We start from the raw sequence: 23,642 nt of genomic DNA, 5'->3' as shown, positions 1-23,642 counted from the left end.
TTAAAATTCAGACCATTGCACAGAAGATAGACGAGCGCTCACAACAGAGGAAATGATTTTGTTTGATAAAAGAATCCATCGTAGACTTCCTCAGAGCAAATCATGTTAATAAACTAGTTCTTTTTTTGTGTGTGGGGTAGTGCACGAAATGTTACTTTAATCCGATTGATGTGAACCATTTGCATTTAAGAAGTTATTTGAAAACATCTATCACAGTAGATACACGAGTAAACTTTAAAAATCATTGATCAAAGGGGAAGATCCACAGTGATATTTTGTAAGTGTTTGGAGCTGGGATTGTTTTCAATTTTTGACTAAGACATTGGCGAATTTTCCCTATGGTGTGGGACTTCAACAATAGGGAACATGTTTTTACAATGAGAGGGAAAAGTTTAAAAAAACATATAAGAGACAACTTTTTACACAGAGAATGGTTTTTGTGTGGGATGGTCTTCCAACCTTTAGAAGACATTTGGATAAGTAAATGAATATCAAATGTTTGGAAGGATATGGGCCAAGTACACACAGGTGGGATTCGTTTAGTTCGGGATTATGACTGGCATGGACTGGTTGGACCGAAGGGTCTGTAACCGTGCTGTATCACGACATGACTCTCTGACTATTTATCAATTTTCTCAATATTAAACTGTGCTGTAGTGATCCTCGAATGAACTGTTGATGTTAAGGTTGTGTCTGAGACTCTGAATATTTCTTTCAATGAGAGGAGTGACTAGTTCTCCAAGTTACATAACTGAAAAATAAACTTTCCTCCAGCATTGTTGCTGAGTCGATTTGTTTCTGAGGAGGCGGTGGTTATGGTTTGCAGTTTGCTTTCCACCAACTGGTCAACAGTGAGACAAAATATCTTTGATCCACTGCAGAAACTCCATCTGCTTCCAGTGAATGAAACTGGGAACTCAAGGACCTTTTCTGCAGTCAGTTTAATTGCTGCCAACTATTGTATCTGGCCTATTAAAGGGAAAATGAATAAACTAAAGTAAAATCCTACCAGACAAACGATATTTTCCCATTTACTGACAATGGATACATTTCACTTGGCATTTCTTCTTTAAAAAGGAAAGTCACTCAATACAGCATTCACTGTATGACTGTCAGAAAACAGGACATTGAATGCAATGACGTTCTGGTTAGTTCAGCCTGTTTATTGAGTATCTTTAAAGCTCCTGAATATTAAGTTAATGTATCCAAAATCCCACATTGCAGTAACATTTGTTATCATCTCAAAGTAAAATGGCAAAATTGAATTGGTTCAAACTCACATCACTTGTTACACCATTCTCGGATTCATGCATCTCATTAAAACTGAGTGTAACAGCGAATTCTTACTGATTTTTATGAGTTATCTGCCCCTGTCAGAGCTATCAGTGAGCAGAGACATGTACTGTTTATAACCTACATCCGTGGTAATGATTATTGTAATACTCTCTAATTTAACCAAACATTCCTGATGCACCCAGACTGTTAGATATGGACGTATGGACTGTCCTGTTCTAGTTCATTAGATGCTCTTTCAAAAGTTTACCTAGGTGTTATGTATCCCTGCCAACTAATTTTTTTGTTTCTCAGGCACACAGCTTTCCTTTACTATGCATTTTAGGGTCGGAGCAATTTGAAAATAAAGATGCAGGAAGAGACATTCTGCAATGTAAGGAGGTGCTTCTAATCTCCGAGTCCAAACTGTTTAGTGACACACACTCACATTCTGAACATAATCACTTTAGACATGCTCCATATTAGGTTGCCTAAACTGAATTTAGAAACACAGATTAGAAATGGTATGTTATTTTGTAAAGTGAGAGAGACTTTGACAGCAAAAATAAAGTCACTAATTTTGTTGGTTAATAATATTATTGAAGTTCTTTTTAGCTTTATCTGCTTGTGGTGGAATGTAGAATTAAAGGGAGTTAACTTCTAATTGAATATTCTAAATATAATCACTTTGGACAAGCTTTGTGTTCAGTTGTCAAAATGGAATTTTGAAATGTTTAGTATGAATTACATGTTATTTTGTAGTGGGACAGAGACTGGCAGTGTCCTGGGAAAACAAGCTCAATTGTTTTACGAGCTGGTAATATGTTTGAACTTTGATTTTAGTTTTATCTGCTTGTGAATGAATGTAGAAATAAAGGGAGCTAACATCCGAATGAATTTGTTTTTCTTAAACAAAATACTTACAACTATCATGTGAAACAGACCTGAAACTACTAAATTTTACTTCCACCATTTAAATAAAAACACTCCCAAAGAAGCTATTCAGCAAAATAAATATCCCAAGATGTGTATATGTCCATGTTTTAGCGTAACCTCGTAAATACATGATCCCATGTGTTCAGGCTGTACAAGCTGAGACCAGGATCCAGTCTCAGCCTCCAGCAGGAAACCAACAGGCGGAAGCTGTAAGCCTGCTCGTTCCGATGACCATATAAATCCTGGGCACTAGACCGTAATTCAACACTCCTGGGTCGGCTCTGTTTCGAAAGATCTTGACAGAACCGCTTCCCACAAATTATCAGAATGATTGTGTCGACAATTTTTCTCAGTTTATTCCTTACTTTCTTATCACGTGAGTGTTTTTTGTTGAAGTCTGTCTTTGTCACCGTCTCAATGTTAGTCTACCGCAGGAATGTAAAAGACTCAGCCATCATTTAATCTGCATTAATGCTCATGGTTTATTTGTTTTCTTTTATAAAGGTGTCCAGTCGGAGATTGTTTTGACCCAGCCAGAGGCAGAGACTGGCCGTCCTGGAGGCAGCCTGAAACTGACCTGTAAAACCAGCGGCTTCGATCTTAGCAGCTACTACATGAACTGGGTCCGACAGGTTCCTGGACAGGGTCTGGAGTGGCTGCTTCGGTACTATAGTTCATCCGACAGTAACTATGCACCAGCGATTAAGAATCGATTTACTGCGTCCAAAGACAATTCAAACAACATTTTCGCGTTGGACATGGGGAACCTGAAGATCGAAGACACCGCCATCTATTACTGTGCAAGAGACTACCACAGTGGGTCACAGTGTTGTGCACAGCGACATCCTCATACAATAACCCACTGACAAGTGATTATCTCAAATTGGTGATTTCTACCATGGCAGGAGCGAGAAATAATGTGATATGCAATTTAAACACAATCCAGTCGTGCTAGTTTGTACAAATGTAAAATTTTTTTCTCCCTTCTTCGTGTTGATTGTCAAGTTAAATGCAGACCAAACCTGGAAAACTATACCAAGCTTTCAAAATACAATGAAGAGTAAAAGCTGAAATAATGCACCAAATCATTCTTAGAGGAGTCTGAATCACTGCTTTCCAGGAAGTGAAGAAATTATCTGCATTTTACAGTTTACAGTCTGTCATAGTATTTGACACAAAGTGTCTCACAGTGAAAAAGCTGGAGTGATCTGGGGCCAAGGGACCATGGTGACAGTGACTTCAGGTAAGAACTATGAACTTTCTTAGTAACTTTTTAAAAACTTTCTATTCATGTGACTAATTTCTGAATTAAATGAAACTCAGATTCTGTGCTGAGTTTGGTTTGGTTCGGATTGATTTTTGTTCAGACTGATTATAGACTTCAGTTAAGGCTCAGCAAATAGCTAAAATGGTGATGATGGCGTCAGTTGCTCCGCGTATCTCTTTTATTTTGATCAGATGGGCATTCTATGTGGCTGGATTACTTGAAACACTATTGTCTCTTAAACAGTCAGCTACAAATAATGTTTAATGTCAGTGACACACTGACTGTGAGTTTTATTGTCAACAACAAACGCTAAGAATTCAAAGGTGTTTGAGATATTACCAAACATGATTAAAATATGCTAAAATGTCATTATTCATTTCTTGAATATATGTTCTGACCATGATTATATTTTCTCATTTATTTTGTTGATGACAAGCAGGTTAGAAACTGTCATAAAATTTTCTTGCAGTGCTATTGTGCAATTTGTTGATTAGATTCTGAGTTGTTTTACTTGATTCTGTTGAATTGTGTTGATTGGATTTTGGCTTTGTTTTTACTTGGTTTTGTTGAAGTGTGTTGATTGGTATTTGAAATTGTTTTATTTGATTCTGTTGAAGTGAATTGGTTGGATTCTGATTATGTTTCATTCAAATCTGTTGTTTTGAGTTGATTGGATTCTGATATTATTTTCCTTGATTCTGTTGAATTGAGTTGATTGAATTCTTATTCAATTTGTGGAATAGATCAGCGTTTTCATGCTTTCTGTAATTGGTGTTTTCTTTCTGGTGAGGAGATTGTCTCTCTGGATTACTGTTCATTACCAATATTTGTGAAGATCTATTATTTTTCATGAATCATTTCTGCATTTGTTCAACTTATATGACACATTTTTCTCTGCTTGATTGAAAACATTACATCCATTTGTAACGGTCTGAAAACCAACTTAAGGCAGAAACCCAGAAGTGTGAGAAATGAAAAAAATAAGTTTTTAATGCATTGAATTTTTAAAAAAAGAACTCAGTTCTAAATGTAAACTAACTGAATTTTGTTTTGAGTAGCCTCATTCAAAACACAATTTGGGACTAAAATCTGAAACTGCAGAATTGAACAGATTATGTAATTGAAACTAACTTAAAATTATAACGCGATAATATTTGTCCATTCAGTAATTTTGTTTTGACCAGGAAGTGATTAATCAATATATGCCTTCAACCGCTCTACTGTGTGCTGCACAGGATTGTCATGATCAAGAAGGGTGTGCAGGTTGGAAATAAACTGTTGCCAGAAACGTTACAGCTTTAAGTGTTAAGTCCCCTCACAAACAAGGTTGCTGTTATGACTTGTTATTTCTATTCAATTTAATCATTAGTTTGCTTGATTCTGAGCAGCTTTGTTAGGCTTCAATTTGTTTTTTTTTTGTGTGAGGTTATATCATGTTCTTGGTTCTGTTGAAAATGTTTGCAGAGCCAATTCTGCTGCAAACACACCATGTTGTGATCTGGTGATCGTTCATCTGTTGAGGAAGGACTGTGCTTGGGTAACATTAAATGTGTTATATTTGGGAAACCGTTTCTGGTTTCTACATTGTTTTGCAATGTTAACACGGTTGGTGACAGTGAACCGCTTCAGGTTCCTCATTCAATGCAATCAGCATGCGAGTTGAAATTTCATAAAGCCTATTATTAAGTGAAAGGCAAATCGCAAAGGTTTTAGAAATGAAGGGAAAACAGATACCTTCGGGCGCCATTTTTACTTAAAAGTAATAATTAAGGATTGATCTAATCCATGCTTTCCAATCCAAATTCAGAACTCCACTATCTAGTTCAATCACAAGGTCTGTCTTTAAACAGTTTACAAGTCATAGAGAAATATAAACAGCATTTCAAAAGTCTAATGTTCTAATAGTTCTTGCTCTTGAGCAAAAATGCCATGACTGTGTTACAATTGATCAAGAAACACCTTTCAATTCCGCTGTACACTACATACATATTTTTCTGACTGGAAAAGATCATTGACAAAGACCATTTGGAAATTCTGCACAATTCTATGAAGATCAGATCAGTTTCACTGCTTTGATCAGTTTCATACGTAACTTGAGTTAATTCATTGTTATGTCCCTGATAAAACTGGATTTGCAGGATAAAAATAAAACATTAACTGAATTATTTAATCTGCACAGTGCTTTATGTGTTCCCAATCTGTGCATTTTAAATAAATAGTTACATTTTACAAAAAAATATCAACTGAAGAGTCATTCTTTCGGAAACAACTGCTATAGTGAATTATGTGACCAAGGACAAATTTTGGATTAATTAAAATAATTCACTAATGAACTCGCAGGGCAGCATGGTGGCTCAGTGGTTGGCACTGCTGCCTCACAGCGCCAGGATCCCAAATTCGATTCCACCCCCTGGTGACTGCCTGTGTAGAGTTTGCACATTCTCCCTGTGTCTGCGTGGGTTTCCTTCGAGCGCTCTCGTTTCCTACCACAGTCCAAAAGATGCGCAAGTCAGGTGATTTGTGCAATTTAGCACAGCCATAGTGTTCAGGGATGTCTAGGTTAGGGTGCATTAGTCAGGGGTACATATAAATTATGGGGAATGGGTCTGGTTGGGCTACTCACTGTTCAGAGGGTCAGTGTGGAATTGTTGGGCCAAATGGCCTGTTTCCATACAGTAGGAACTCTACTCTTAAAACCATGGGAGTACTTGCTGCAAACGCAGAGAATTCATTTTACATCGATGTGTTCAGACATATGCAGAGTTCACAAAATTGCAGAAGACATGAACTAGAGGATAACGGAGCACATTGTTTATTCAGACACTGAAAGTAGAGTAATATTTATTTTAATGAAGATACTTGACCAATTTATTGCAATGTAGCGATCCGAAGGAATCTGCTCACATTTGTTAAGTATGACAATCGTTTAGATTAGATTTCCTGCAGTATGTATCGGGCCATTTGGCCCAACAAGTCCACACTGACCGTCTGAAGAGGAACCCACCCAGACCCATTCCCCTACCCTATATTTACCCCTGACTAATGCACCTAACACTATGGACAATATAGCATGACCAGTTCACTTGACATGCACATCTTTGGATTGTGGGAGGAAATCCACACAGACACAGGGGAGATTGTGTCAACTCCACATAGGCAGTCACCCAAGGCTGGAACCGAGCCTGGGTACCTGGATCAGTGAGGCAGCAGTGCCCACATTTACTTAGACATCTGTTAAAGCGGGCAACTCCAGACAGAAGCATGTTTTCAATTCATACCTTTTTAAACATTTTCGTTCATTAAAAGCAGTAAACAAGAAAATGACCTTGCCCTGATTCCTTCAACAGAAATGCTTTCCACACTGAAATGCAGTATTGACTTTATGCAGTGCATGCAAAATCTCCCCAGTTCAAGGAACGTTTTACGAATATGTAAAAATAATTTGGAGAATAATCCATTGCCTCCGGATCTGTGCTTTAATTGGTGATATTTCCCACCTCAATCCTTTTATTAAATACAATGACTTATTAGTGTTTATTAACTCAGTGGTAATTTATGTTCATTGTGAACACATTCTCGTTCACATTAATCCACTGGTTAGTTCCTCTGATGAATGTTCAACGACAGTGAATATATTTGACGTGAGGAGTTGAGCAATGTATCCTCTTGGATTAAGTCTGTTGTACAGTTTGTTTCAGTGCTATCTCTGACTAACTTGTCAACGATCCTGACCATTTGTAAATTGTGCAATTCGGATCCCTGAATCTCAAACAGTTCAGTTTCATCTCGCGCTTCAAAACCATTTTTATCGGCCAGAAATACAATATTCGATTAGGTGCCTCAGAATTGAGAGCCCTGACTAAGTTGTTCCAATCAGAACGAACGTTTCAGGAAAAAAAGGCAGATAGCAAGAGTTTTGAAATTGGTTGTTGGCAACAAGAGATATTTGATTGAGCGAGGCAGATGGAAATATGCTGTATATTTTCTTTGTGCCTCAGTTATGCAGGACATGTTTTGTGGCACAATGTGGAATCAGAAATTTTTTGCATCTTATTATTTGAAAACCTATTATTATGTCACTGGCAACGGTCATATTACACTTCAAAACATTTTAAATCTTTTTCAGACTAAGTAGACCATCTGGTGCAGCAACATTCACAAGGGAAAGAGGAAGGGAGTTCGAGGTTGGAATCCAGCGACAGTGAATTGATGGCAATGCAATTCCTAGTTTTATTCCTCTGTAGTTCCCATAGAGTTTGAACAATTCGGAGCTGCTATCAAAGTATTCTTGGATAAATGTTGAAACGTTACTTTCATTGTACAAACATCTGGAACAATCCCTGGTTTTTGGAAGGTGTTAATTACTAACATGGTTTATGTACTGTCAAAACAGATGGGCTGTGTTCTCTGTGATCGTGTCGAGCTCATTGTGTTCAGGTCTGTTGTGATGTTGTAGTAGTGTTCCTGATTCTGTGCCAGGTGGCCTGTGTTCACTTACAACCTGTTAGAGAGGTATGTAACACCATCTCTTATCAGTTTACTTCAGTGCAAGAAAGCAGATTGAGATGTTTGGGTGTTTGTTGGAATTCCACTCACAGAGGCCAGTGAAATCGATTCAATCGCTGTCCTGACTTGTGTCTCTTAGATATTAAACAGAATTATGGCAGTTAGCAGCTTTTTCCAGATCAATATTTGTTCACAAGCGTTTGGGCTTCGCTAGATGGTGTTAATGGAGTAAGTGCTCACCTTTATATTAAACCAGTGCTGTAGCTGAATTTGATTGTTCAGTCCGGTGGGGGTTCCGCTGAATCCAACACTTGCAGCAGATGGAGATAGCTTTTCAGTTGGTCTTCAATCGCTATCTCCGACCATCCAGTACCTCTGCTAAGAATCCTTTCTCCAACAGGAGTCAAGCCAACTTAATCACTGTTTATCTCAACAGGTGTGAGCTCTTGTGCCAAAAACATGAAAACAATTTGGTGAAGAGGGGGTCTCTGGATGCGAAAGGTTAACCTTGCCTTCTCTCCACAGGAGCTGCTAGACCTGCTGAGTTTCTTCAGAAATTTCAGTCTTTTATTTGGTTTTCTAGCATTTAAAGTTTGTTGTTTCATTGAAAAAAGTTCTGTTTGATTAAACACATTCTTCAGAGAAAAGATGCATTTGAACAAATTGCGAATGTTCAGAGATATTAAATATCAGAGAATCATTGAATTTGAGCGCCCTGATCTCGAGCTGGAGTTTCACAAGAAACTATTATGAAGGAACAACCCACTCCAGAGTGCAGTGGCTGCTGTAATTGGGTGGAAGTTATTTTGATCACTCAAATAGAGGATGTCAATTATCTCGTTCCAAATAATCAACAAAATTTTTTTTAAAGCATGTGTGAAACAATTAATTTGTTGAAATATTTTAATAAAAAGTGTTCACCGCCAGTGCTAGCTTAATGAATGACACAATGATAGGAAGGTAGGAGCAAGAGGAGGGCACTCAGCCCCTCGAGTGTTCCACCACTTACTTAGATCATGGAGCATCTGTGAGCTAAATCCGCAGGTCTCCATTTGGCTAAAACTCTTTAACACCTTTGATTAACAAGCAAAAATTATCCTCGATTTACTGATTTGACTGCCCATAACAAAGGGAGACACTATTTCTGAAAGACATTCCTGTGAGTACTGTGAAACAATGAGGCTGGAATTAATTGCTCATGAAAGTAAACTTTAAATCTCTGACTATTTCCAATTGAAACATCCTAATCATCATATTTCATTAATTTAACACTATACTTCCCTGGAATAAAGAAATATAATGTGTGATTGCCTTGCTAAAAATGAGGGATGCTTGATTCCTATTATATGATTAAGAAATAGCTCTGTTCAAACAGTGAAAACACAGTCAAATCACACAAAAGGAAACTATGTCATCTTCTGTAGACACACAAGTGCCTCAAATAATTTACAATTCTTCCAGTGGTTGTTTGAATCTCTAGACCGGTGTGGAAGTGTCAGACTTTTTATATTGCCTTGAGAAACCAGTTGTCATCAGTCTATTTGAATTGCTGAAGTTGGTGTGGTATTAGCACATTCACAGCACTGGTAGGAAGTGAGTCCCATGGCTGTGATTGAGGAAGAGGAAACGGGCAGGGAAATAGTTGAGAGTCAAGTTGAAGTCTGATTTGGAGGAAAGCTTTCAGGAGAAGCATTTACATACATGTGCCCCCTTACCCTCAAGGGTCACAATTTTGGAACATGCTGCCGAAGGGACATGACAGCATGCAAAATGGAAGCTGAAGAAGGCACCTTGGTCCCTCTAGAAGGCTATTCCATTCATGGGATCATCATTAATCTTGCTGCTCACCAATCTTCCCAACACTCGATAACATTGAGCCTGATTGTTTACTATTCAGCAAAAGAATTGTGAAACTTTGGAATTCTCCACCACAGAAATTGATTGAGGACAAAACATTAAATGATTTCAATAAGGAGATAGATTCCTTCAATCCTTAAAAAAAAAATGCTACAGATATGTGGGAGAAAGGGAAACAGGCTACAATATTGGTTGAAAGCCATGAAAACATTGAATGGGACATGGTTTGTAAGTTTGCATGTAATGCCAACATTGGTGGTATAATTGGCAGTGAAAGTTATCTAAACGTACAATGAAATCTTGATCAGCTGGGCCAATGGGCTGAGGAGTGGCAGAAGGAGCTTAATTTAAATGAATACGACGTGTTGCATTTTGAGAAGATAACTCAGGTCACAACTTACAGAGTTAATGGTAGGGCATTGGATAGTGATGTTTAAACACAGGGCCTTGAGGGTCCAGACTCATAGAGTCTTACAGAGTTAATGGTAGGGCACTGGAGAGTGATGTTGAACACTGAGGAACCTGAGGGTTCAGACTCATAGATTCTTGAAAGCGTTGTCTCAAGTATCTAGTGTGTTGAAGGTATTTTGCACATGTACCTTCATTGGTCAGAGCACTGAGTGCAGGAGTTAGGGCTTCATGTTGTAACTGTCAAAAACATTGGAATGAACTGCCAGAGGAAGTGGTAAATGCAGAGATAGGTCCAACATTTAGAAGACATTTGAACAACTACAGGAACAGGATAGGTCTGGATGGATATGGGCCAAAGGCAGGCAAGTGGAATTAGTTTAATTTGGGAACTCTGGTCAGCATGGATGAGCTGGAACAAAGGAACTGTTTCTGTGCTGTACGACTTTATGACTCACTGACTTTATGTTGGAGTAGGCTCAAAGTTGGAAGGTGGTGAGCAAGTGAGGGGCTAGATTGGGCATGTGGGAGAGTTTGGGCTGGTAGGCTGTGAGGTGTTGGCTGGCTGCTGGGTAAGCTTGCATGCACTCTGTCTGGCAAGGTGGCATCAAGGTAAATGGTAATGGTCACAGGATAATTTGTTCGAATTGTGCTTGGTAGGTGAGGGGTAGTTTGAGCTGAAATGCAGGAGGTCTGTCTTTGCCAGACAGGTTTATGGAGAGGTGGGCAGGATGCCAGGCTGGTTAGTGTAGAGGTGGGCAGAGTGCCAGGATGTTTCAGGGTGGAAGGTCACTGTAATGAAGTGACAGGTGGATGTGATGTCAAAATGCAAAGTTCAGAGTCTGGCAAAATGGTCGGTTGTAAAGCACAGATGCGAAAGGAGCTAGGATGCAATGTGCACAGGTTGACTTGGGTAAGATGTAAGGTCAGTGATCAAGGGCTGAGGTCATGTCTTGGGTAGTGGGCTTTTGTCAGAGGTTGTGAAAATGATGGTGGCAGGTCCAGTCAGGGCCAGATTCACCATGGGTCAGGTGCAGGGCGGCAGGAGTGTAAATGAGTGAAAGGAATTGAGATCATATGTCCATCTGGAATATAGAATATAGAACTTTCACTGTCCACCCTCTGTTTATCTTTTATGTCTCAGTTAAGTCACCTCTCAACCTTCTTCTCTCAAACAAAAACATGCTCAAGACCCTCATCCTTTCCTCATTAAACCTTCCCTCCATACCAAACAACATCCTGGTAAACCTCCTCTGATCTCTTCCAAAGCTTCCACATTCTCTCTATAATGTGGTGACCAGAACAGTACACAATACTCCCAAGTGCGGCCACACCAGAGTTTTGTACAGCTGCAGCCTAACCTCGTGGTTCTGAAACTCAGTCCCTCTATTGATGAAAGCCAATAGAAAGTATGCCTTCTAAATAACTCTTATCAAACTGGCTGGCAACATTTAGGGATCTATGTACATGGACACCGAGATCTCTCTTCTCAGCTATACTACCAATATGGATTGCCTTGGATGTGTTTTGTGTGATAGGGGTTGTGTGTTCCGGGCATGAATGGGTTGGGTTTGTCAATGTGAGTGGAAATTTAGGTCCAGACAGAGTAAGTGCAGTGGTTAGTCTGAAAGATGAGGTTTGGTGGTGAACTGCGTGTCAATTTGATAGTTATTAAAGTTAAAGATTACCAGTTCATTTCTCAAATCATATTTACGTAAATACTCAGCTGTAACACTCCAAAGTCTCTGAACCTTAATGGTCCTCCATTTTTCACAGGCCTCCAGAATTCAGATAATTGTAAATTAGATGTTTCAACTTCCAGAAAATTGGCATGAGTTCAGCCGTGACAGCCCTCCTCCCAGTCCCAGTGCTCAGCTCCTGCCTGTGCTGCTGCTGCAGTGACCTTCCTCGCAGAGAGAACATTCTGCCTTGCATTGATCAGTGAGGAAGGCTCACTGGACCTGATTTCCAAGTATGGGGACAGCAAACACGAGGGGACACAACTTTAAAGTGAGGGGAGACAGGTATAAGACAGATGTCAGAGGTAGTTTCTTTACTCATTGAGTAGTAAGGGAATGGAATGCTTTGCCTGCAATGGTAGTAGATTCGCCAAGATTAAGTCGTCATTGGACAGGCTTGGATGCTGCCTGAACTACTGTGCACTTCCAGCACCACTAATCCAGAATCGGATTTCCAGCATCTGTAGTCATTGTTTTTACCTTGGCATACAGACGTACATGAAATAGTGTAGGTGGGATGGGCTTCAGATTAGTCTGACAGGGTGGCGCAACATCGAGGGCCGAAGGGCCTGTATTGCACTGTAATGTTCTATGTTCTATGATTCACTCTGATTTCTCTCCCGGGGTACTGCCAGCGGTTGGGTATTTCCAGCAGCACAGTACCTAGTGGGACAGCACGCTGGTTCCGTGGTTAGCGCTGCTGCCTCACAGTGCTAGGGAATCGGGTTCCATTCCAGCCTCGGTGACTGTCTGTGTGGAGTTGGCACTTTCTCCCCATGTCTGTGTGCGTTTCCTCCCACAGTCCAAAGATGTTCAAGTTGGGGGAATTGAAAATGTGTTCAGTGATTGGGAGGTAAGGTGCATTAGTCAGGGTTAACTGTAGCATAATAGGGGAGGGGAATAGGTCTGGATGGGTTACTTTTCAGAGGGTGGGTGTGGACTTGTTGGGCCAAATGGCCTGTTTGCACACAGTGTAGAATTTCGATGAATCTGCATTTCCTTGGTTTGTATTTTGTGAAACTTGTTTGCTCTTCACAGCAATCCAGTGAAAGTGTCAGTTGGTGAGATCTTCAAAGTTACTGGGGTGGGATCAGGATGTTCTTCTTCCTAAATTATATGGCAATGGTCAAGGTCGAGGGCATGTTTCTAAAGAAGGAACCAATGATCATGATCAGCAACTGGTAGGAAACAAAAATAAACTCCAGTTATGCTGTAGACTCAGTGGGAGCATACTGGCAAACGTTTACAGCTGAGGATACATTTGAGTAACTGGTAAGGTCAAATGAACAGAAACTAACTTGCTCAATTGGTCATTCTATTGTAGAGACACCATCTCCCCCCACGCTTTATGGCCTGGTCTCCTCCTGTCAGGAGCATGACACCGGTTCTGCGACCTTTGGTTGTTTGGCGATGGACTATTCCCCTGACGTCACCAAGGTAACCTGGAAAAAAGGTGGGGAGTTAATCACGACTGGATTTAAGACTTACCCATCAGTGAGAAACAAGAAGGGAACCTACACCCTGAGCAGCCAGTTAACCGTGCCCGAGTCAGTGGCAGATTGCCCCAGCAAAATCTACTGTGAGGTTCAACACAGCGGGTCACACAAGAGCAAAGAAATGCCATGTTCAGGTATGTGTTGTGGGAAGTGAGATAAACAGAGCATCTGGGATTAATATGAAGAAGGCATTATTTATAACCGTTTTCACAGAATCACATTATACAGCACAGGAACAAGGCCCTTTGATCCATCCAGTTCATGCCGATCAATAACAACCACCTAACTATTCCAGTCTCATGTGCCAGCAGCTGATCCATTGCCTTGTGTGACTTGCCCTTGCAAGGATGCATCACAATACTTCATACTTATTATGAGGGGCTCAGTCTCTACATGACTTATAGGTGCTGAGCTCCAGGCTGACACCACCCTCTGTTTGATTTTGTTTTCCCCTGAGATCCACTTGGAAGCTCCTGGCCTTACCTTCTCTCTCCATCAAGGGGAAAGGTTTCATCCAGTTTACCCTGTATATGCCTAAAATAATTCTAATCATCATGATAATCTTCTCCCTAATTCTCCTCTGCCCCAAGGAAAACGCCTGTCTATCTAAACTAGTTTCATAACTAAAACCCTCCAACCCAGGCAAGATCCTGGCAAATCTCATCAATACTGCCTTCAGTGTAATCACATTCCTTCGATAACATGCATACAACGCTTCAGTATGGCCTAACCAGTGTTCTATTAAGTTCCAGTATCATCTCCCTACTCTTCATTGTCAATGTCTCGGCTCATAAAAGCAAATATCCTCTCACCTTCTTAGCCTCTTTATCCAGACGACACAGTACTATAGGGGATCGGTGGGTACATGCACCAAAGATCCTCAGGCCTTTCCAGGGTTCCACCATTCAAAACGTCATACCTCACTGATTCTTCTGCCGAATTACATCACCTTACATTTATGCAGAATAATTTCCATTTGCAACTTCACTTCACATCCAACCAACCCTTTTATATCCTCCTGCAATCTAAAGCCATTATGCTCATGACTTACCAACATGACAGTTTTCATTTCATCTGTGAATTCACTGGTTAATCCTCCTAAATTTGAGTCTTAATCATGAGTATGTAAGAGAAATAACAAGGAAATCAAACCAATCCCTACAGAGCACCAGGAGACATAGATTTCCAGTCACGCAGACACCCGATGACTATTATCCCCTGCCCCCACTACTCAGCCAGTTCTCGATCCAATCTGTCAAATTAACTCCGATCCCATTGGCTCTGATTATTTCTATCATCTGGACATCGAGTTATCTCTCTGAAAACTACTATCAAATTCTTACACATGACTTCCTCTCAATAAAACCGTGCTGAAAATTGTTGATTTATCTTCCAAATGAAGACTAATTTCACTTCTCAATAGTTTCCCTCCCACTGAGATGAGCTTGACAGATCTGTGTTTTCATTATTTATACCTTCCTTCGTCCTGCATGACAGTGCAACGTTGGCTGATCTACACTCACTTGGCACAACTGCTGTGGCCAGACAGGAATTCTGAATTATTGTCAGCGACCCAACTGTTTCATCCTTTGCATCGCTCAACAGCTCGGTATACTTTTCATCTGCCCTGGAAATATAACCACTTTTCATTCAGCAAGACAACACAGAACATCACGTCATGTGTCCTAATTTCTGAAAACTACATCACAACACCCCTCCATGTTTTCTGTCCCCACATTGTCCCTCTTACGAGTGAACACTGGCACAACACGTTCGTTTTGACCACAAGCTAATCCTCCGGCTCCACTCCAATAATACACTTAATGAGCATTACTGTTTCCAGAATAATTCTTTTATTATGAATGAGCGTGTAACTTTTAAAAATATTTTCCTTTATTTTGACTGCTATTATTTTCTCATGGTCCCTTTTGCTCTTCTAATTCCTCTGTCTTTCAAACTCCCCCTTGCACGTTCTGTACTCCATACTAATTCCTATTGTTTTGAGATTTCAGTATAGACCAGAAGCCTCCCTTGTTTCTCTTTATCTCCCCCTCCATGCCCTTTGGTGTCCAGAGCCCACTGCATTCTTGGTCCCACTCAGTGGCTTCCTGGGAAATGTCCTCCCTGTGATTTTCTTATCTCTCTCTTAAATGTGTCACACTGCTCTGACTCAGATTTACCAATAAGTGTCAGCTTCCAGTCCACTCTGGTCAAGTCATTACCTGATCTTACTAAAATTGTCCTTCCCTTTTTCAGAACTTTGGGCCAATTTCTATTCCTTTGCAGTACAATCTGAAATCCAACTGATTTACGATCACTGTCTGCACAGTGCTCCACCATTGAGGTTTTACCCATTGGGTCGACTTCATTCCCTAAAGTTAAGTCCAGATTCACCCTTCTCTTGCAAGGTTTGGATTAAAATTCTCAGTATTAAACACATACTTTGTTAAAATATTCTCCTGGGGGCATTTTCAGAATTCTGCTCCCTCTAAAGTTTTGACAAAATGAATATCCAAGCCTATGCTGAGGAAGTTAAGAACCTCTTTTCTCATTCCCCGATTTAATTTGCCCATGTATGTTCACTTGCTCTTTTGGACCTATAGTAAGGTCTATCGTGCTCTCCCAGTAGTTATGTTTGCTGTATTTTGGTTTTGAAGTACTGTCCATTTGCCTTTGTTCGAGGAGGTAACCATGGTTTCATTTCTCTTTACAGCCTAAAATACTCTTGTCAGAATTGCGACAGAAGCAACATTCTGCACTGTACACCCCAGCCCTCATCCTTTTCCATCTTTCCCTGTCTCGCCTGAAGGCACAAAATCCTGGAATGTTGAATAGCCACTCCTGCCCCGCTCTCAATATGTCTCTGTGATAGCAACCGCATCATTTCCTCATTTATGCCGATAATTCGTCTGCCTTGTTCATCAGACTCTGTCATTAAAACGAATACCATCCAACATTGCTATCTCCCTTTTGATGTTACCGGCCTATAGTTTCTATGCCTCTTTGACTCCCTTGCTGTGTCCTATAATTTTAGCCTTTCACATTGTCCTGCTGATCTTTCTGTGTGGATCCCAGCTTCTCCAGCACTCTGCACAATTATGATTCTTGTATCCATTAACCACAAGAAACCTTGATATATGAGAACTGATTGTATTTGTTCTGAAATTCGTCAGATAATTTATGCGATGTGTTTCCTAATGATCTAGGTATTCTCCCACCAACTCTTCTCCTAACTGTGAGCTCCAGTGAAGAAATCGCAAGCAGCAAGTTTGCAACCGTCGTCTGTTCAATCATCGATTTCCATCCGAAGTCAATCTCCGTGAGTTGGTTGAAAAATGGCCGACCCTTGGATTCTGGCTTCTTCACGTCTCCCATGTGTGAGGCAAACGGGAACTTCTCGGTGACAAGTCGGCTGATGGTCCCTTATGGTGAATGGTTCAACAGCGCAGTCTATACCTGCCAGGTCACTCATGGAGAGAACATTCAAAGTAAAAACATCACCGCACTCCAGGGTAAGAGACGCACACTGAGAGAGCTACAAATCATTCTAAACTCTGATGTGAATCAAACACGCTCATTTATCAGGCGTAGTAAACAGTGCGGTACAGCTTCTCGTTTCCCAACATGCCACATATTGCATTTCAGTTTGAGTGTTACATTAGCATTGCTCATGACTCAACATTTTGGCAAGTCAGAAAAGCATGTTTCCTCTCTGTTGAAGATAGATATATAGACAGTGAGCTTTGTTAAATAGTTTATTGCCTGACCATGCTGGGAGAGGCGTTCAGAGGGCCGCTTAAAGGATAAGTTTGGGGGTGGAGGGGGGATATTGGAGAGATATCTGATTGAAACATAGAAAATACTGAGAGACTGAGGTCGAGTGAACGTGGAATAGATGTTTTGACTGGTAGGCCAGACTAGGACCCAAGGGCACAGTCTCAGGGTCAAAGGGGCACCGTTTCGAACTGAGATGTGGGGAGAAATGTCTTCAGCCAGAGGGTGATGAGGCTGTGGAACTTGTTGCTGCAGAGGGCTGTGGAGGCCAGGCCATTGTGTGTATTCAAGAAAGAGATAGATCGGCTCTTGTTTAGAGAAGACAGTAGAATGGCTGTAGCCCGAAACATCGATTTTCCTGCTCGTCGGATGCTGCCTGACCTGCTGTGCTTTTCCAGCATCATTCTGATCTAAACTCTGGATTGGCCGTACAATCTTATTCTGATCCTCTATCTTATGATGTTGTGGTCTCAAAAAGACGTGATTAAAATATGTAGTGACCCTTACTTGAAAATAAATCAAAATGCGTTCAGTGCATCATTCCCTGCTCAGGAATGACCTGTTGGCCTTGGACATTGTACGACATTGATTTTTATCTGGTACTGAGCTTTTTAACTTCACTTATGGGATCAGACCCCAGACCAAGTGGGTATCACATCAACTGGGATAAACGTGATCTCAATGAGCTTCTTTAAGATGGTCTCTGTAATTAGTGGATGAGGCAGGAGAATAAATTCTGGTAAGAACGGTCCAATAGGGATGAATGAACTCGGAACTCGAGACAGGCTGATTTAGCCTGGTTTGGGGTAGCGATGTTTACACAGTGAGTAGTGGATGTCTATAAAATTAGTGCACATTTCCATCGCGTTTGTAGATTGATTTAAGACGCTTTTGTTTGTTTTTTTCTCCCCTGCTCTATGAAGAAATTAAAAAACGCACATTGGTAAATAAAGTGAAAGTACAGACCAGTTACGAACAAACTGAATGGAGGGAAAGACTTAAGGAGATGGGTGTCCTTCTCGATATCCAATGCTGTACTCAATGTCTTGTTTTCCGATCTACTCCAAACACAGCTCACGAGGAATAATGACATAAATTAGAGAATGACATCACACCAATAACGCAAAGTATTTTTGATCACGTTAAATATAATGAACAGAATTTCCATGGCTGTTCACCGCTCCTGTAACACTTTAGAACTCTGCAAAGAGAATAATTATTATTTATTATAATTTGTCTAAAATGTAGGATGTGATTTGGCAGTCAGCATGACCAGCAGCATTTGCACCTAAGGGTTATGAACATGGAAATGAACTCATTATATTGAGATTACTCTTGTCACAAGTATCAATTGATGGTGTTAAGTGAGAGAATAGACTCTGAAAGAAAGGTAATTCCATGGGTTACATGATGGTATCTTCGATTATTTTATTTTTTTTCAGGTTTCACTTGTTACAGTCAGTGTTCTTTAGGAGTAATTACACAGGGTATGTTATAGGTAATCACAAATGCTTTCACAAATCAAAATACATCAACAACAGTAAGCATCGTTTCAGCAATAGTTGGAGTTGCCATTTTGAAGGTGGTGTCTTCACCCTGTGAAGAAGTAATCTGAAGATTGGCTGTTTGTATCATAAAGGGGCATTTTTCATTGACTTTGATTTTTGTTTCATAGAAGATACCGAGTGCCACCCTAACACCGTTAAAATCCTCCCACCGCCAGTAGAACAAGTCTTACTGGAGGCGACGGTGACGTTAACCTGCGTTGTGTCCAATTTTCCTTCTGGAGTCAACGTGACCTGGAAACAAGAAAAGAAGCCTCTGAAAACAGAGATTGCTGACCAGCCTGGACAGAATCCCGACAGCGTGATCAGCAAATTAGACATTTCTACTGAAGCCTGGCTGAGTGGCGTTACTTTTGAATGTGTGGTGTACCATCAGAATCTACCGACTCCACGGAGAGACTCCATCCACAAGGAGAAAGGTGAGCGGTGAGATTAAAACACAAAGGATCCCATGTGTAATCCAGATCCAGTTACATCAATGTCAGGCTTTGATTGGTAATGAACAAACACCATTGGGAGTATTAATGATGCATCTGAAGGCAGGATAGCTAGGCAGCTGATTAAGAAAAAGATGGACCAAAGGATATTGTATTCTGATTAAGTCAGATAAAGTGGGAAGATGCCTGGGTTGTGACCTCACCATCAGCAATGACAGTTGGACAGAATGTCCTTGTTGTGGGCTGGAAACATGGAGGCAACTTTCACATTAAACTCGACTTTTTTTACTGGACAGAATGTGTACCATTCTGCTCCTTTAGTAAACGGAAGTGAATAAATCCCAAATTAAACATGGCATATTTTAATATTTAGTGAAATTGTGATATTAGTTCAGGATTTTTTGGTTGATTTATATTTGTCTCAAATATTCTGCAGTGATTAATCCGCTGGAGCCATCAGTGTCGGTCCTCCTGCCACCAACAGAAGAAATCTCCGCGCAGAGGTTTCTCTCCCTCACCTGTTTAGTGAGAGGTTTCTCCCCCCGAGAGATCTTCGTCAAGTGGACAAACAATGACAAGCCGGTGAATCCCAGTAACTACAAGAACACCGAGGTGATAGCGGAGAGTGACAACATCTCCTTCTTCATGTACAGCCTGTTATCCATTACAGCGGAGGAGTGGGCCAGCGGTGCTTCTTACTCCTGTGTGGTGGGACATGAAGCGATTCCACTGAAGATCATCAACAGAACAGTCGATAAATCCAGCGGTAAACCGAGTTTTGTAAACATTTCGCTTGCACTGATGGACACTGTTAATTCATGTCAATAAAAATCTCAAAGCTGCATTTAATAATTCAACAGAAGTAATAGAAGTGTTTTTTTCCCCTCCAGTTGTGAGTTAAATCCTAAATTAATTGTTTCCCACCATGACTTCCATTCCATCTGTGTAGTTAAAGTGGATTATTAACAGGTCTAGGACGAGTGTCTTGTGCAGTTAATGTTCTCTGCTCAGATACACCCTGGGTTAGAGACAGAGTAAAGCTCACTCATTGCAAGATTCCGCCAAATACCTTATCCATCCTAAATCCCTCTGTGACAAAATCTGACAATGTCCATTTTATGTCAAGGGTAGAGCACGAGTTTGAACTTGGTGTTCTTGATTCCCCCGATTGGACACTCTTACAAAATTCATATCAGTTTTAAACTGCCACATTGCACCATTTGGAAATGTAAATTTAAGACACGTTAAAATTAAATTTGATTGGAACATACCAATCGTAAATAGTGCAGAACAGTTTGAATGTAACCTTTGTTTCTGGGGAACTGCCAGGGATCTTGCACCAGCGCATGAGTTGACAGAATGTATCTTCACTTTCACACCAAAGAGAATCAACAGATAAGTTATCGTGGAGTAGAGGGGAGGGGAACGATGAATGGTCTGTCCTCTTGCTCCCTGTGAAGAGTTTTCATGGAAGATGTCCTCTGTAATGTAACCCAGTTACTAACAGGAACAGTTAGTTTCTTGCTTACTGTCCAAAGATTTAACATTTCCATGCAAAATAATACCTTTGAAGCATGTTGGACATGCTTGGCTCTGTTAACAAATGATTAACATTGATTCCCATAATCCAAAACTGGTGTTTGCATCGTCCCGGTTTGTATTCCATAGGTTTGTCTCAGTTTTCTGGAGCACATGGGATCAATTCTGGTATTCGAATACTTGATATCATTTTATTTCACATACAGAACACAAGTAGACATTTTCTAATAAATATATTCAGACATGTTATCTCTGGGGCAGTGGGGATTTGAACTCAAGACTTTTCTCTCAGAGACAGAAATTCTATCACTGCAACAGAAGTGTTGCTCATAAAACACTTATCTCTCCATGACGATGGGAAATGTTTCCTACAACACCAAGGTCAGATCTAATTATGGACAATCCATTAAAATTCGAACAATAAATTAGAATAATAAAAATTGCAGTCTGGTATAAGAACAGATACAGAGAGATGATCACAAATACACTCGTAATGACACATATACGAGCTCTCACCGAAAGGCACATATTTATGTGCACACTCAAATGTGCATATAGATAAGATGTCACACATGCATACTCACACAGAGCCACACGTGCAAGTGGCACTTGAACACTCTCTAAGCTCATACAAAAACTCACATACACCGAATGAAAATCATTTGCACAAATGAACAGGGGTACTCACACATAACCATGAGAAACATAGACACACGGTAACACACAAATACATTTACATTCATACAGCACAATGCGTACAGACATACACGCATGAACACAGATACAAATTCCGAAAAATGTCCTCCCACTTGTCAACTCACACAGGCACGTAAGTGCACAGAGATAAATATTAATATCATAACTTTCCCATTTTCAGAATCACAAACATACAATGACAGAGGCAGCTTAATTAGTTATTTTTAAACCACATTGATCAGCATGGATACAATATCACACGTACACACAAATTCAGAGTCTCACATGCAGACACACAAGTGCATAGATCAACAAATACAGGGGTGTTTATTAAATAAGGAGAATGGGCACAAGCATCAGCAAGCATCCACAAATAATAACACAAACAAGCTTATCAGGAAATCGTTTGGGAAAGATTGCCACACAAGCAAACATCATCATATAAATATAAACATCCATCAAAATATAACATTGCATGCTAACATTTATTAAGCATAAACATGAAAATAACCTAATGTAGGTAGGATCTGAAACAGACACATAAGCACACATTTTAGATAGCACTAATGAAAAGTGAACACTCACAAAGACATTGCAAGATAAGCATAGGCAGCAACGAAGTGGCATATTAGCATGATGATACTTACACAATGTGAAAAGACCAAAATTTAGGTACACAAACACATGAGCACACCAGCAGTAAAGGAACAGGAATATGTTTATTCATGCAGACTCCAACATGGGCAAGAGTGAAGTAAGAGACTCTCATAACCACATACACAAACATTAAAGGAAAACCAAACACACCTAGCAGTACATCAAATAAATTAAGGGACACATGTACAAACACTTATTCCTAAACGTACAGATCCTACAAACAAAAATATGAAGCAATGTCCTGACTGTGATGTCACTTATATTCATGATTTGCCAAGCAATTGGTCACCAATACATAAAGATTAGAATCACATTTGAACTTTTAATCAGTGATGGCCACAATTTTCAACCAAAATGCTGTCACAGCCTATATTTAAAATATAATGATATAATTAAATAATCATTCATCAAATAATAATATCCTTAAATAATAGATTGAAAGAAAAATAATTTAAAACGTTCTGACATGGACAATGAAGAAAGAACATGTGCAGTTAGTATTTGTAATTTCTTGCTGAGAGTCAATAATGCACTAATAGTTACAGATAAGAGTCACACTTGGGAAATACCTGACTGCTTTATGAAGATGTAATGGTCTCTAATTACATGACTTGGATGCAGATAGATCGATCTGGATCAATAAACAATCTAAATGCGTTCTCTCGGCTTTATATTCATAGATTCAATAGATCGCACTTGGATTGAAGACTATGAGGATGATAACAGCAACATCTGGACAACTGCTTCCACATTCATTACCTTGTTCTTCCTGAGTATTTTCTACAGCGCTGCCGTCACTCTGGTGAAGGTGAGAATAATCACATCTTTCTCATGCCAAGCAGCCCAATATGTTTTGTGAAATCTCTAAGTGTGCCATTGAATAAACATTAAGTCTGAAAGTCCCTGATCAGAAATATCTGCGTCATTGCTTTATCTCTCTTTTCCAGGTTAAGTGAATGAATTGTGGACCCCCTTGATTTTCCTGATCTGCTTATCAAGGTCTCTGAATTCCCAATCTACAATCTGTCCCGTTGCTGACTCTAACAGTGAGATTACTTCAGTTTATCAGGGTGGAACTGAGACAATTATTGATGGATTTTCCTTTTTACTTTGATATCTTTGAGATGGTTGTGGTTGGAAGAATTTGTAGCTTCCCAGTTGTTTGAAGTCCATTTGTTTTGTTTTCATTTGTTCCTTACTCAGAATGGTTACCGACCCTTTCTGATGGGCCTTTGTACTCCCATTCTTGTGACTGTTACTGATGTAACCCTTTCTGATGAGCCTTTGTACTCCCTTTCTTGTGACTGTTACTGATGTAACCCTTTCTGATGAGCCTTTGTACTCCCTTTCTTGTGACTGTTACTGATGTAACCCTTTCTGATGGGCCTTTGTACTCCCTTTCTTGTGACTGTTACTGATGTAACCCTTTCTGATGAGCCTTTATACTCCCTTTCTTGTGACTGTTACTGATGTAACCCTTTCTGATGGGCCTT

General features: G+C 40.1%; 2 gene segments (V, D, J or C); both read left to right on the top strand.

The window, feature by feature from the left end:
• Nucleotides 1-2,486: 2,486 nt before the first annotated feature.
• On the top strand, nucleotides 2,487-3,269 carry LOC140456956 (Ig heavy chain V region-like). The segment is given in 2 exon segments: nucleotides 2,487-2,584; nucleotides 2,713-3,269. Coding segments are annotated over 2 exon segments (411 nt in total).
• An 88-nt stretch (nucleotides 3,270-3,357) lies between these two features.
• Nucleotides 3,358-23,336, top strand: LOC140456955 (Ig heavy chain C region, membrane-bound form-like). The segment is given in 7 exon segments: nucleotides 3,358-3,451; nucleotides 13,310-13,615; nucleotides 16,688-16,993; nucleotides 18,931-19,239; nucleotides 19,694-20,023; nucleotides 22,830-22,957; nucleotides 23,097-23,336. Coding segments are annotated over 7 exon segments (1,407 nt in total).
• The last annotated feature ends 306 nt before the right edge of the window (nucleotides 23,337-23,642 follow it).

This window comes from Chiloscyllium punctatum, chromosome 31 (assembly GCF_047496795.1).
Source record: "Chiloscyllium punctatum isolate Juve2018m chromosome 31, sChiPun1.3, whole genome shotgun sequence".
Classification (NCBI taxonomy): Eukaryota; Metazoa; Chordata; class Chondrichthyes; order Orectolobiformes; family Hemiscylliidae; genus Chiloscyllium; species Chiloscyllium punctatum.
Note: the sequence above shows the minus strand (reverse complement) of the source record. Positions and strands in the feature narration are given on the sequence as shown.